General features: G+C 40.0%; 1 protein-coding gene across 8 annotated transcripts in view; it reads left to right on the forward strand.

Annotated features, from left to right (window-relative positions):
* The window catches only part of dmd (dystrophin), a 320,772-nt gene that overhangs the window by 77,258 nt on the left and 226,774 nt on the right, over positions 1 to 16,740 (forward strand). For all 8 annotated transcript variants that reach the window (XM_042405326.1, XM_042405321.1, XM_042405323.1 and 5 more), the window contains one exon: positions 15,240 to 15,301. Coding sequence is in view for 7 of the 8 variants with exons in the window: in XM_042405321.1 (XP_042261255.1) it covers positions 15,240 to 15,301 (62 nt within the window). In the remaining variant the exon portion in view is untranslated. The remainder of the gene's footprint in view (positions 1 to 15,239; positions 15,302 to 16,740) is intronic.

A 16,740-nucleotide genomic window follows, 5' to 3' on the forward strand; every position in this document is an offset into this window, starting at 1 on the left:
TTTTACAGACCCACCCAAATCAAAAGTACTCTCACTGATCACACACTGCTAACTCTACTTTATGCCTATTATTGAGATTGTGCTGGATATTTCTGTGGAAGCTTCAATCCTATAGGTGGATTGCAATAATCATAGCAATGGTTGACTAACGTGTTGCTAACCGACGCGCTGTCAACTTCTGTGTAGAGCGGGAAATCACAATCACCGTTCATAAAGCCCCACGTCCAGCGCTGATTCTGACTGTCTTCAATTTAGTAGTTCATTCAATCTGTTAATCAAATCAAATCAAGCTTCCTTGGGTAAAATGGACGTATATTCCTCCTTAAATGCACAGTTTTTTGTGTAGGCTACTTTTGAACAAGCTATAAGGTAGCTGTATACTCCTTCAGACATGCTCGCTGGACAGACCTTACTGACAGCGGATCAGCAGGGGCCATTTCTGTCACTTTCTGACACCAACTAGCTGACATTCACACTGCTTCACACAGTGATTGTTCAGTTGCACAGAGGTGAGAGTCGAGGTTTGAAGGTCTCTCTCAGCTCTCTTTTCCCCATATCTCTGTGTTTAAACGATATCATGTCTCCCCCATTCCCTATGATGGTCTGCTTTTCACCAGAGTCCACCTATTGAGTACCCTTCCTGAATAGCCTACGAACATTGATGAAGACACCCCCGCCCCTTCCTTTTCAACAAGCCACCATAGTGTTAGATATGTACTGTTAGCAATTCAAGCTGTCTGTCCCTTTATAACATTCACCATTCAGGAGAACCAGTAGGAAAGTGAACGCTAGTTAGCCTAGCGTGCTAACGTCAGCACTGATTCCCAGCGGAGGTTCCTTTTCATTCATGTTTTTTGCACCTGCACCTGCTGAGTCACTGGCAGCTCCCACACACTCAGTTGCTGGCAAAAATTAAAAGTCTGTGAATCAGAGGAAATGTTAAGCAACTTCTTCATGCTGCTGGACCACACTAACAAAAAACTTTATTCTGAACGTACATGAATAAACAGAAGCAAAATGAGTTTGTGTTGAGCTAATTTGTTCTTTGTTTAGTTTAATTGTTCTGTAGGGAATGTAATGCGTTTTATCTGCCTGCAGTGTGTACTTGTGAATAAACTGTGTTAAGAACCAATTGATTTGAATTAAGGGAGAGCGACGTAGAGCCAGAAAGAGAAAGAAAGAAGGGACACTTCAGTTTTGCAGGTGTGTTGGCGTCAGTTACTTTTGTCCATCAGCAGCTTTATATTCCCACTGCTCTACGTGTGTGTGTGTGTGTGTATCTCAATTTGTTGACATCAACATTTCTACAGAAATAGCAGCACAATCAAATATTGCTGCTCTCAAGTCACATTTTCTGCTCTGACTCTATTGAGCTGCAGATGACACAGACACTCACTTGGACACACACCTCTTTCTGTTTGGCACAGACACAGTTAGACGTCGCACCTTTTCCCACACACTCTTTAGTGTCTCACACACACAGCATGTTTCCACCAGCGGGGGTGTGGATGTACAGTATAACAAGGTTTTACTAGCCAGGGGAAATTAGTCTTCACTCGTCTCTCTCTCTCACACACATTTCCTTTATTTTTTTGTTTTCCCCTCTGTCACCCTCATTTATAACAATCTTTCTCTTACTGTACCTCTCTTTCTCTCTCTGATGCATAGTAGATTTTCTATCTTTGTTTATTCTCATCTCTGTACCGTCTGTCTTCTTTTTCTTCTGTTCTCTTCCTCCTGCTGTCTCCCTCCATCTTGTTTATTCTCTCCGGTCTTTTTGTCTTTCTTCATCTCTTCTCCTTCTCTCTCATCTTCCTTTTCTGTCCAAACTGGTTTCAGATATTGGGAGCACTTATGATTGTGTGGAGTTTTCATCCCTACTGGCTTTACTGTGTGTTGGAAGATGGTAGTGGGCTTCTCTGCTTGTCTGTACATACTATGTACATACTATGAAAATTTGTATCATTTTTTTTTGTTTGGTCAGGTCTCTGTGCGCCTTAGGGCTTAATTAGCCCTGATCCAGAACCACATACACATCATTGCCCTGGGTAGACAGCTCACAGAACCAAGACATCTCAGTGACCCAAGGGCACAATTGATAAGTATTGAAAATACAAAATCACAGTGTGGTAAGCTATCCCCTCAGTGAGCTTTTAATGAAAACACATCAGGTGACAGTTCCACAACTGGTTCATGGTGAATTCTGCTAAATTAGCAGGATTCACTCGGCTCCAACACTAACAAATCTCTGGAAACCTTTTATCTCTCCTCTCCTCTGCTTTTTTATTAGCTAAGAGAAATATAGAAATCTTATTTTCAGCCAATGCTGACCCTCAGTTAAAATGACAAACATAACTGGGAGCAGATTATGTTAGCTGTAGCTAATTAAAATGGACATATTTTTGTGATTTTCTGTTATTTATAAACTGTGATGTCAGATATCTATGTTAAACATGCTCAAAGTTCCAAAACTTGAGGTTAATTTATGTAGAAATGCTTCCTGCTCTCTGAGTTTTAGTTATTCATAACTGAAGTTGCCTGCAGATGTTGGAAGTTAAAACATATTATATTCAATAAGAGATTCAAAAGGGACTCAGATTCAATTAATTACTGTCAAACGTACTGTATCTGTAGCTTTTTTGTTATTTTACATCCACCTGACATGATCGTTTTTCCACCTTAAAGTCACTAAGAGGATTGACTATCATGTGCGGAGTTATAACTAATTCTATGAGACAATGAATGACTGAAACATCCAGCCAGGATGTGTAGTTTTTGCATTAAAAACCAAACAAACAGGAGGTTAAAATGCTGTGATTGGCAGCTGGTGGACATCTTTTATTAAAGGAGTCAAAAGTCAAACGTGTTTCTCGCTCCGAAGCTCAGGACATTTCCCCGCTCTGTTTCTCATTTCAATCTCACTGCCTCTCTTCCCCAATTTCTTTTTCTTCTGTTCTGTTTTTAGCTCCTTCTCTTGCTGTCTGGCTGTAGATGATGGGTATCAGCTTTACATTTTGGAGCTTGTAAATGTATTTTTTCCTGGACAGCTGCAGACCCATCACACACACACACACACACACACACACACACACACACACACACGCACACAAACCGTATAGCGTAGTTTGTGTGACTCTCCAGCTGAAGAGAAAAGGCTGGAATACATCTGTGGCAGCTTCAGTTTGAAACGTAAAACACACACACACACACAAACACACACAGCTCTTCTTTTTTCGGTCTGAGTTGCTCTCGGTGGCTACCACATTCCGGAGCAATTACAGTGTGTGTGTGTGAGAGGTCACTTGGTGAACATAACTGTGTGTGGCACTAACAGAAACTGAGGCTGACATTCGTTAGACTGAGTGTGTGTGTGTGTGAGTGTGTGTGTGTGCTCGGCTAAGTGTGCATGCAATAATTGACATTGAGCTTGACATAAGCTTGTCATCCATGCCTCTCACTTTCCAATCATCTCTCTCTCCCCTGCTGTCACTTCTCTCTGGTTTCCTCTCTTCCTTTTCCTTGTCACTCCGTCTCTCCTCCTTTCCTCTCCGTCTTTGTTTTCCGCCTCTTCCCTCTCTCCAGCAGCTATCTCCCTCTCCATCTTCCCTCTCTCCATCACTTCCTCTCCGTCTCATCTCTCAGTAATGACCTGATCTGATTGGATTTCGTCTCAGATTCCTTCCGTGGCTAATAGCCGTGGCCGTTGCTAGGCAGCCAGCGCCAAAACAGGGACAAACATGGCTGTTGCGCCGGGCCACGCCGACGACGGATCACTTGTTTGCCCTCGTGGGGCTTCTTTGCTTACACTTTCACTGAGCTCCATTAGGACAGTGACAGGCCTGTTGAGATTGGCCGCCATGATGGATCAGAAAGTAACCATGGATTTATCCATCTCTCGCACACACTGCCAGTCTATTAGAAATACATTTGAGAATGATAAGTACAGGTTCTGCTTAATCTCCAGGTGGATATGTGACATATAAATGACATTTAGCATCAGCTAATTATCATTTCATTTGAGTGTGACTGGCTCTTCCGTTGACAGTACAGTAATGCTATGGAAAGGCTGGCTTGCTAGATGGCATTAGCAGCTCAACGGTTAACATAACTTACAGCGTATTACATACAGACACGATGGAGAAGATTTAACAACGGTGTACTTGAGTATAAAATACCACAGTAGAGTTGTTATAATTACAAAGATTTATGGCTGTGAGATTATAAATCAAGTGTATCACAGCTGCCCGCGCAGGGTAAGAGATAAAGAAGCATCACCCTTTGTGTGATGTCAAATTCATTTGCATAGCAGAAGAGGATTACATTAGCTGTGGGAGAAATTACAGCTAATATATGGAGATTTATAGTTTAATTTTCACTGTAACACAACTTCAACTTCCCATGTGCTCACTAATGATCAGATGTAGCAGTAGAAAATACATTTTGCTGCACTGTGGTGAGACTTGATTGCACCAAGCTATGCTTACTTTAAAAAACATGCTAAAACTTTGCTTGTGAGCGGGAAAATGTAATTCTGGTATTTTTCAATCTTATCCTCTTAATTGTGGTCATTCTGAATATAGGGTCATGCTAACTTTACTCTTACCACCTTGCAGAAATGTGTACAATACAACATGTACGTATACTGGGGCAAGCTAGAAGGCTTGTGCTGCAAACAAACCATCTTATGTTTGCTACTACTTCTCTAGCACGTACGTATGCTAAATCAACAGCGAGCCATGGCTTCACACATGTAAATAAACTGGTGTGTGCAGATGAACAGGCAGCTAGTTTTGTTAGCTGGCGAGCAGCCCCACAAGTAGATTCCTTTGCAGTTAGCAACAATAGCTAATCCAGGGGGATACTGTCTGTGTTTGCCTTTCCTTTGGACTCAAAGACAAGTGTTTAAAATTATTTGTGACACATTTAAGTTTATTTGGAAATGTCAGAATTTCTCCCAAAGTTTATTGCGATTTTCACTTTTAACAAACTTTAAAAAAAACAAACTTGCTTGTAAATGAGAAGATGTATATGGTTCCATATTTAGCATTTTAGAAAACTTCAAGATGGGATACTGACATTAGGTTGTATTGCAGGAAAGCTGTTGCAACTGTTGCACTCCACTGTAGCTGCAGATTTCTTGCCAACAAGTGAACAAGCACAGAGACAAACCAGACCATAACTAGGCCATACTTTAATAGTTTCAGGGCTCCATTACAAACCGTGCTGTCTGAAACAGCAGTCGGGCTGTGTGTGTCATCTCTGGGGACCTCATTTCTTCAGTCTCTGCTGGAGTTCAACATGAAAGCTTTAAACGTGTTGCTGTGGCAGCTCAAACAGTGGTTACACTACCTCTGGCAGTTACACTTAGATGTATTAACTGTGCAGCTGAGATACCACCACCAGTGTACAACACCCAGCAGCCCTCAGCTTTTATGAAAGACCTTGCCAAGGCTAACGGTCTTTTCTCTGTCCAAGATTAGATTAAAAATATTCTTTTGCTCTGCCCTTGGTTCATCTCCAGCACTAATTCGTATTTCGCTACTTACTTTCTTAATAACACATGAATATTTCAGGGACATTGGATTTCTTACCTTCTGACTTGCCTTTCCCCCCCTGAAGTCATTATTTGGCTGTTTACAAATTTGATGAAGCAAGACCTTAAGCTTATTTTACTGTTGCGCTTTTGGGAAGCCTTCCTCCGCATGAGCATCTGCTAAATGCCTGAAACGTAAATGGAATGTAATGACTCAAGCTGAAAATGTATTTATGGATTTGCATTCGGTTCCTGGGGAGAGTGCTGTCTTTGTCCTTTTCCACTTTGAAAGCAAAAGCCATTAAGGAAGACAAAAACGATGCCCACACTGCAGAAGTGTTAAAACTTTAATAATTTTGAACTTTTTCTCCAGCAACTCGGAACAAGGGAGATTTTTATGTGCAGTTTTAAGTATCAGCTCTGTCTTTCTTCAGAAGCTGTGTCTGGTAATGGCCAGTGATGTGTAAATTTACTCTACAAGGGGAAGCTTTGTGTCTCACCGGTGTTTATTGGCCTTTGACACATGCCAAGAAGAAGACATTTTCATATTTATATTCAAAGTCTACATGGTAATACTGTGTTTCTGCTTCACTTTGTTGGTAACACGTGAGTAATAAGCCGGTTCCGGCAACAAAGCTGCATTTAACTACCAGACTGTAGAAGATATTTCATAGTAAATAGACTGTAACCTTGAAAGATACCGACTTGATCGGCTACTAAGACTCTTCAAGCATCATATTAGTTTCAGACGAACTTTGAAATGCTTTTTTTTTTTTTTGCACAGAATGATTTGATTTGATTTTTATCGTGATAATTATCGATATTGACTGATATGAAAATTTGTATCATTTTTGGCCATATCTCCCAGCCCTGCTACTACTTGAGTTCAGTTTTTGGCCACTACCTACCTCTGTATATCACTCAGTTATTTATGGTGAGACAAAATCTGCATCCATATTTCATGACTCTCAGCTCTGTTCTTAGTCATGGTTGGATTGATTTTTTTTTTCTTCTTCCGATCTTTGTTCCTTGAATCATTTCCCAGGCCTCTGTAGTTTCACTGAGCTCCGATCTGCTGACAGCCTCCAGCTGGCTGTTATGACGGATCAAAACAATCTTCCAGTTTCTCTCACCATCATTAGCTGAGAAAATGATGGGTTGAAAGTACGTTCCATGTTGGATCAAACCCCCCCCCCTCACCTAGTTTCTCTAGACTCTATTAGCCGGACAGCTGCTTTGATGCTGCAGCTTGTGTTGCGGGTGCTCACAGCTCCAAACTCCTGTTCGTTTGTTTCTTCCTTTCGTCGCTTTCTGTTTGTCGAGTGCTGAGGTGTGGCGGACATTAGGTTTGCCGCAGGTCTGGATGACTGTCTCCTGCTGTCTGGCTGTCTATTTAACTGCAAGATCTGTTTCCGTCGCAGCTTCCTTCTCAGCAGGATGTGTTCAAATGTTTTTCCTCTGGAGAACAGAACTGTGTATTTGGAGAACAATTGGAGAGTTTTGTTCTGAGAAATATCTAGCCCAGTAGGTGTTGGAGAAAATCTTTTGATAATTTGATCCTTCATATTAGTCATTTGAGCCCATCTTTTCCTCGAAATACTGACTCAATGGACTGAAATTACTAAAGGTAGACAAAGTGCACATCTGACTTTTTAAGAAGACTGAATGAATTCATGAATTCAGCTCATCTTATGTTGTTATGGAGACTATTTCACTGTCATAAGTTTGCTACAGAAAGAAAGATTCAGTTTGGTTGTGTACACTTGCTTGGGGTGAGACTCCGTGTGCAGAACTTTTAAACAGGGGAATTTTCAAATTTGTACTAAAACAAACAGCATGCCAGAGAAAATAAGCTAAAGGAAGGATGAGACTTGGGTTGCGAATAAAGATTATTTTTGGTATCAATTATTTAACAGACAATGTTATTGATTATTATAAAATAATGGAAAAAATGTGGGTCCAGTGGCAAGTCAGGTCAACGGCTTAAAAATAAATATATTTAATTTACAATGATATAAAACAGAGAAAAGCAACAAATCCTCACATTGAAATGGACTCTCTTAACCCTTCTCTTTTTTTACACTCTATATTTAACTTGTGAGAGCAAGTTATTGGAAAAAGATCCATTCACAGTAGAAAGAGGTTTATAGAGATTGGCACAACATACAAATTACACCATATACTAATTCTAGTATGAGCTTTCCTGTCTGTTTTTCAAAATCGATTTAACTTAAATTGAATTCCATACAACGTTAATGGAAAACAGTCATTATGGACGCTGAAGACAGTTGGAACGTGAGCTAGCCTGTGTATCTGCAGTCTGCACCCCATTTGATGGATGTACTGTGTCTCCACCGTTTGTGACGAGCGCTGTCCAGAGTGCTGATCCTGGAGTTGTCTCAGGTACTCACCATAATTCTGTCAGTATATCTGAATCCTGCTGGGAAGGACTCTCATTTACGTAACCTTTTTACCCTGCTATACTACATTTACTGCATATATTCCAGATTCTATTTGCTCTTTTCACTAAGCTGCTACTACGCCTGTAAGTGCTGCCTCTCCTGCAGTCAAGAGAGTGATTTTGTGTTAGTTGTCAGTTCAGTTTCACTCACTCCATCCCTGCCTTACTGGTAGTAGTCTTCCTTGTTTTTAGCCATGCTTACACTGTGGCTCTATAGGGATTTCATTTGGTTTAATCAGTCTGTCAGTCAAAATCAGTCAGTCCAGAACTTTGGATTTTCACAGTGAAGTAGCACAACAACTACTGGATAGATTGGTGTGAAATCCTGTACAGACATTCATAGTCCCCAGAGACTGAAACCTACTGATTTTAATGATCGCTGGACTTTTCCTCTAGCATCACCATGAGATTTACAATCTTTGATTAAGAGTCAAAAGTTTGATTACCATGTCATGTGGTGCAGACATTCATCACGATATTTCATATATATATATATATTTCAGGTCAACATTTGAATTTGTCCAACTCATTGTTTTATAAACCAAATATGTTAAAAAGTCAAATTCATTTCCATCAGCTTTAACTTTACTTTGTGTTTAGTGCTGCTTCACATATTAGAATTATCCTAATACACTACACTGAATAAATGAATAATAAAAAATCTATTCATTTCTCATGTAGTAACTGGAAGTTTACTAGAAATGTGTTAGGATTCACTATTAAAACCAAGGACTGTGTGAGGTTAAACCTGACCTGAATTTGTATTGGTAGCAAAACATTTGCTATCACAGTATTTTCAGATTATATGTGTGTGACTTTTTTGTTACTCTGTTTGCTAAAGAGTAGAAATAAGTTGAAGAGCTCAGCATTTAACTAACTAACTGTTGTTGGCTTTTTTGTATTTGGGTGAGATTCAACATCATGCTGCAGTGATTTGGCTTAAATACAATGAAAAATGACAGTTGCAGGATTTTTATTTGTCATCTTTTTGTCATCATCCTCCTTCCTCTTATTACAGGTTTTTTTATAGCTAGTTCATGAAGAAGTCATACTCTTATTGAAGCTATTTAGAGTGTTGAATTATTTCAGTGCTTTTGAAGCAATTGTTTTGTGATATGAACTTGAAAGGCAGGCAGGACTGAGATGCACCATTCTGCATGAACTCAGCCCATTTTCTCGGAGATGTGCTAGCACATTTGGAGAAACAATCTTTTGATCAAAACAAGTATTCTATTCTTAATGCATTTAAAAAAAAAAGAGCCTATATTTAAATGCTAGTTTGTTTTCTGTCAAGACAAACAATAACACTGATTTAGTTGCCAGACAAGAAACACTTTCATTTTTTCAAATGCACTTCCTTCAGATGGTGTTAAATAACCAAACTCAAACAAAGTAGATGATGTATTCACAGAAATTGCACACATCCTCTGATTATGTGTTAGTAAGATAACCAACTGCAGTCTCCAAACAGATAGAACTGCTCAGCTGAAACATGTACATTTAAAAGCTGTTTTCCAGTTGGGCAAAGTGACTCTCTGCTACCAGATAGATGTTTTTCTTACCATGCCTCTGGTCATGGAAACCTGTTTGAAAGTAATCCTCCATCTTCTCTTCTGTCTTTCACTTTCTGTCCTCCAGCTTTCTGTCCTTCTCTTTCTCTTTAACCATCTTTCTCTTTATCGCTCTCTGTCTGTCTTTACTCTTCTGTCCTGTCTGTTTTTCTTCTTCTTTTTTGCTGTCTTTTCTACATTTTGTCGCATCCTTTCTTCTCTCTCTCTTTCTCTTCTCTCTCTTTTTGTTTCAGGCCCTGTCCAGTCTGTTTTCTCTTTTTTCTTCCCAGGATTTAATTTCCTTCCTTCCTTCCTTCCTTCCCTCCATCCTCCTCTTCACTACCTCTGCACTCGATTTCCTCTCTTTCTCTTTTACCTGTCGCCTCTCTCAAACCAAGATTAAGCTATTAACGTTGGAGCCTCTCTAATGAGATGCATGTGGCTGCGTGCTTGCGTCATGAGTGTATCTGTGTGTGTCCATGCATAACTTTGTGTGTGTGTGTGTGTGTGTGAGGCTACTGCAGGTTTCAGTAGCAGAACAACGGTTGAAATGAACTATTGATCGTGCCTCTCTCTCTCTCCCTCATTCTCACACTGCTCCCTGCCCTCCCCGCTAATTCTCGCACACTCACTCACTTTGCCTGACAGCACACGTATATGCAAATTTTCACACATCCTCTCGAACACGCAAACACAGGTTCACATACAGTAGAAAGAATCCACATACTGTATGCAGGAAAAGAGCTCTTGTTTTCATATCATTAATTGAAACTGTTGGCTGCTGCTTATTTTGTGACCTTGCTGTTAATTTTCTCACATTACTGCATATAAATCATGCATATAGGAATATGAATAACCAGGGCACTTAAGTTCAATGCAAACATCACATCATAGTATGATCAAAACAGCGTAACATCCTTAACTCAGGTCATGTAGGAGTTGGTTAAAACAAAAGCTATGATGAATAACAGTGATATTCAAGGATCCTCTCTCCTCAGTATTATGGTAATGCTGAGGTTGAGGAGAGAGTCCTGTTTAGACCCTTCTGTCATACTGACATCCTCTCTCTACGGATATTAAATTCTACGGGACACTAATCATCTAAACCATGAAAAGAAAGCTGTAAAACATACTGTATCTAAATTGCTTGACTGCTTTTAAAGGCGTACTCCAGCATTTTTCACAATGTTGCGGGTCTCACAAGAGACAGATTAAAAAGAAGAATCAAAACTGAAGCAGTAGAGGCCGAGATATCCTGAGTCAAGCTCCAGAAACACTCCCACATCCTACATTTCCCATAATGCAACTCAATGTTCAACTTTTATGAAACCCTCTCTGCCTCCTAAACACCCACATCTTTCAAAACATCACACCTCCAGTCTGTAGCACAGGCTTTCTGTTAAAAATGTTAAGCTTAAACTGAGATAACCCTGATGACATCAGTATGACATCATGAGGGTTTTCAAGCTTTGGAAAGCTTCTCCAGAGCCACAGAAGACATTTTACTACTGTTTTCACAGGCTAAGTAGAACTCCTCCATGCCCAGTAAACTGAACTTTAGGTGTAAAATTCCAGGAGAGAATATATATCTCTCACAACACTCTCTGATCTGTATCCCACTTCACCCAGCCCCTTTGCTCTTTGTGCTGCTGCACATACATGAACCAAATTAACTGGAGCACTCGGAGATGCCCACACATGCATCCATGTGCCCAAGACCTACCACTATGTGCTACAGTTAAAATAGGGCCCCACAGTTTGAGTGAAATTAAAAAAAAGTTGAATTAAACTTAAGTATCATCAAATGATGAATTCCCTCAGGGGCTCCGGTGGATTTCTGGCCTCTAGAACACCAAAACAGCCAGAAACAATGCTGCACACAAATGCACACTCACTCCCAACATCTGAAAATACATTCATTGAACACACACACGTGCCTAGAAGAACATTGCACTCTCACTGGAATTAATGCATAGAGAAATGAATCAAGATAGAGCATTATGGGAATACAGTTTTTCACACGTACACACAGTACACAGATGTGGATGGATTACCTGTTTTTGATGAGATTGTTTGCTACATGGTTCTATTTCATTCATGCTTCACTGCTCAGCCTGCCATTATCTCACATTGGATATATGTGTGTAAATGTGTATGTGTCTGCCACTGTGGGTGTGTGTGTGTGTGTGTTTGTGCACGCTTGACTGCTATTCTATTTGTATGTGTGTGTGTGTGTGTGTGTGTGTGTATACCTGTGTGTTTGTGTGTGTATGTGTGTGTCCGGCGTCTCACTACAGTGCACAGCTCAACGTGGGACCTTTTAATTAAAGGAGAAGTTTCATTATCAGCTCCATTAGTCAATGCCTGGCCGGTGTCAACACTCACTCACACTCACACACACACACACACTAAAAGAGTACTGTTAGCTAGGCTGGTATAATATTTAACCTGATGTTCTGTTTCAGGATGAGAGTGTAATTTATTATCCATAGTAATGGGTAGTGACCCCATTTCCAGTCAAATGAGAGAGGCGGGGGAGAGGTGTTATTATAAGTCATCATGTCGTCATTTCCATTGTAATGCATGGCACAGGCCACACTACATTGTTCTGCTACAGATAAAAGCGCTGTGCACAGTGAAAGTTAATGTCCCTGCCGTATGTTCATTACCAGAACACTTTATATTGATTTTTGGGAAACAGTCATCATTCAAGATCTCAGTGTATCATCACCCTTGCATCATCAATTTAAGTTAGCAAGTCAAATGTTTCAGCTCTTTTTTGAATACATTTTTTCGATATCATCACTGTCAGGAGAAAGTCTGCAAATGTGGTGATTACATTTGAAAGATTACATGAATCCTGCAACCTTGGGCTTTTTGAATCCTTTTGAAATATAATTAAAGTGGAAAAATACACCTTCCATCAAGCTGTGAAAGCAGGGCTGTTTTTCTTTGTTCCCGAGAAAGTTGGCATTTCAGATAGAAGATCATGACAGTGGACTGTGAGAACGCTTGTATTTCCACAAAATCAGGGTTTCAGAAGGAGGGAAAAAGTGCTGTTTTCTCATTGATGGCTGATTATTGTCTACATTTTTCTGTCTGAATTTTCTACCGCCAGTTTTTAGCAGCATGGCTCCAAGGATGAAATATCTCAGCAATTAATCATCAGGGATGAGTGTCAGTAGGGTTTTATCAATACAGATATTGATACCGATACTCATCGATACTCTTATTGATACTACTCCTCATAATTTGGTACAAAAAATAGACATGACATGAAAAGATGTGAAAAGATTCAACATTACAAACACTAACAGTTAAACTAGAAGTGCTTAAAATCAATGCTGAGTGCTGAGTGAATAACTACAGACTTATTTTTATAACGATTAGGGTTGTAGTAAACCAAAGAAAATCTTGGTTGACTGAAATTCTACCTACTCTTCAACCAATGGGTTGGTCGATGGAGGGAAAAAAGCAACGCAATATAAACAAGCCAAGCTAGCCCTCTGAACTAATGCGCGCTAACTACTTAGCGGGTGATATCATGGTGATATCGAGTGTCGGCACCATTTTTGCTGACACTAGATATCAAACAAAAGCCAGAGACTATATGGTATTAAGTTGCTGTGAGCTGTAAATTCAGCACTTCTAAGCAGAGGCTAGAAGATAACGTTATCTCAGAGCCTGACAAGCCCGGGCAAGTCCTCTCTTCCTCCGAGCATCTCTCCTGCTCCCGCCTCTGTCTCAGACTCACCCTGGTCAGCGGCTGTCTCATCGGCCTACTGCTGGCTGTGCAGTGCTATCTTCTTCTTCTTCTTTTATCCATTTTATGGCGGGTAGCAGCCAGTGTTAAGGTGCATTACTGATACCTATGCCAGCTATGTTAGAATTCATTAATGTTACATAAATAGTGATAGCAGCTCCGTTTGTCCAGGAGCTTATCAATATTTCGATAACAGAGAAAGACTTAAGCAATTATACTCCATCAGTGTGAAGCATCTTCAATAAGTGCAGGCCCATAGTAAGATCTGAGATTAGACTGGATCCCCCAGAGTCTAGATGCTGGTAATAGGTCTGAAAGACAGAATGACAGAATGTCAATATTTAAAGAATGATGGCTCCAAGAACTTGGGCAGACATACTATTGGTCAGATATAGCGGCATCAGAAATGTGAAGGTAAGGACTTTAACAGTGTGGGAATGAGAGTAAATAGCAGATATCACTCAAAGAGGAATAAAGGCAGAACGGGAGGGAAAAGATCTCCAAACTTTACCAAAGCTTCACTGCAATGGATTTCTATGATTTTTTTTATAGACATTCATGGTCCCCAGAGGATGAATCCTTATGACTTTGGTCATCCTGATTTTTCCACAAGCACCACAGCTCAGTTGACATTTTTGTTTGTTAGTGAAATGTCTCAACAACTGTTGGATGGACTGCCAAGAACTTTGCTACAGATAGTCAAGGTCCCGAGAAGATAAACTTTAATAACTTTGGTAATCCTCTGACTTTCCATCTGCTGTCATCATCAGGCCAAAATTTCAATGTTTCCAATATGTTTTATGACCAAATACCTGCAAAACTAATGATATTCCCATCAGCCTCAGCTGTGCTTTGTGTTTAGTGATAATTAGCAAAAGTTAGGTTGACTGCCTTTATACTAGCATGCTGACATTAGCATTCAGCTCAAAGCACCACTGTGTGTAAATACAGTCTCATAGAGTAGCTAGCATGGCTGACTCTTAAGTTACTTCAAAATACAATCCTTGCCTTTAAAAATGAATCATGTGTAATTGCAATTATTACATGAGAAATTTTTATTGTTTATGCATTACTTATTAAAATCAGTATTAGTGTGTAAGCTTGTTAGCATTAGCTAACAGTTACACACAGTTTTGTACTGTTAACCACCGCTCCATTCTTGCTGAGCGGTTGTTGGTATTTTGTCTTATTCATGAGTTTACTGGCAGAGTTATCAGTTTCTCTATGCCCAGAAAGTTTCTCATACAAAGTTGTTTTTATATAATTCTGCAGTGCAGTAAATACTGCAGCATCGCGCTTTGTTGATGGCTAGCGAGTGAACAGCTCTATAGTTACTGTGATCGCAGAAATGATTTTCAAATAATGAAAAAAAATGTTTAAATCGTTTCATGAGAGCAACAAGTGGAAACTATGTTGACTCACTCCAGTTTGTCCTGCGGCCTGTAAGTGGCACGCTGATTGATATGATGAGAATGCAATTAGCCCTGAGCAAGATTAGAGGAGCCTCTTATCATGCCAAGCACCACTTGTATTCATGTATGTGTGTGTGTGTGTGTGTGTGTGTGTGTGTGTGTTTGAGAGTGAATCAGACGCTCGTATTCAGATATCCAAAGAGACATAGTTAAACACGTTTAGGTTGTCAACCAGTCAGTCAGAGAGATGGAGTGTGGTGTGTACTGGTATTCATCAAAGTGCGTGTTTGCCTTTTTCATGTTCTTTTTGAACTGCTGCCATATATCTGATATGGCCTGTACTCTCACATTGCCTCATCTAAGCACAAATCCTCACACAAGCACACACATTTATTCTGTATACACACAAACACACACATATACTGTATACTGTACACACACACACACACACTCACTCACACACACAGAGATATGTCCGGCTTCTTTTTCCTGACAGTCTTTGTGTTTTTTCTTCCGGCAGATGAAAGAGAAGACGTTCAGAAGAAGACTTTCACAAAATGGGTAAACTCACAGTTGGCTAAGGTAAGACAGCTTTCTGTTTTCTTTCCATTTATCCACTCCATTCACCAAAAACCCTCTCACTCTCTAACTGGACCTTTTTTTGTGTAAACCCTCTCCCTCTTACTTCTAAGTAATTGGGAGCCTCGGGGTCATAACAGCTTCTCTCAGATATACAATATAGTAGTTTATTTACAGTATGATCACATACAGTAGAATAAACAAAGAGAAATATGTGTGCATAGTCAAATATGGGATATGACGAGGATAAGCACGTCTGTTCATACATCACTTTGCTTTCTTCCTGGTAAGAAGAGCATGACGTGAACATAATGACAACTGTGCAGCCTGTGATTGGTGATTGTTTAGGTTGGTTGCCAGGGCGACCATAGCATGTGGACTGTAAGTGAAGTGAAGGAGAGGACAGACACCCTGTGTATCCAACCCTGTATCCTAGAAATTACGTTTATAAACCATTAATTTGCAGCAAACTCATTTTTGTAGGAAATGTAATGAGGAAATGTTGTTAATGAATGTGTCTGGCAAGTTGCAGAATTTTCTTGAAGGCGTGTTACATTTGTTTTCCTACAATATAATAGCAGCTAAAGCATGATAAAACTTTTGTATACACACTCACAGCAGTAAGGTTAAGAGAGGATGGTCTGTGATAAGGGAAGAAGGGAAAGCCTTGTGCTAACCTAACCCTAAGTGCTACATTCGGGAGTAATAATAAGTAATAAGGGGGATGATGCTGTTTTTTTCCCTAGATATTAAAAGCTCTGTCAACAAATGATAAGATAAATATATGACTGCGCATGTTGGGAGAATGAAGTGATTCATCTAAATTCCACATTTTAAAGGTGTGGACATGAGTAGTAAGTAGGATGCTTGATTTTACTCTCTGCCTCTGACTCCTGATGAGACACTGATGACATTCTCTCATCCCTATCTGTCTCTTCTCTCTCTGTCCTAACCCCCCCTTCCTCTCCTCTCCTCTCCTCTCCTCTCCTCTCCTCTTTTCTTCTCTCCTCTTCTCTCCTCTTCCACCTCTTCTGTTTTGTTTTCATTTATTTCCACCTCCTATTTTCAAAAGAAAACAAACAGGAGGGAAAGGATTTCTTGGTTGTTGTTTTTTTTTTTTTTTTACGCCGGCAGCGTCTTCCACCTCCTTTCATCTATGGCTGTTTTCTGTTCGTCTCTCAGAGTCACGGACAATTTCAGAGGCATTTCCTTTTATGGCTGCCATTCAGACATGCACACACACACACACACACACACACACACACACACACACACACAAAGGTTATTCCCGCCACATCCATTCTCTCTGGAGGGTCGCTTGGGTAAAGCTGGGATGAAGAAAAACCCGAGGGCAGGACAGCGTTGCACATTTTTTAGGGTTTTTTTTTTTTTCTTGCTGTATTTGGGATTGTATTTTCATAAAACACACGTCAACTCTTTTT

This window comes from Thunnus maccoyii, chromosome 24 (genome assembly GCF_910596095.1).
Source record: "Thunnus maccoyii chromosome 24, fThuMac1.1, whole genome shotgun sequence".
Classification (NCBI taxonomy): Eukaryota; Metazoa; Chordata; class Actinopteri; order Scombriformes; family Scombridae; genus Thunnus; species Thunnus maccoyii.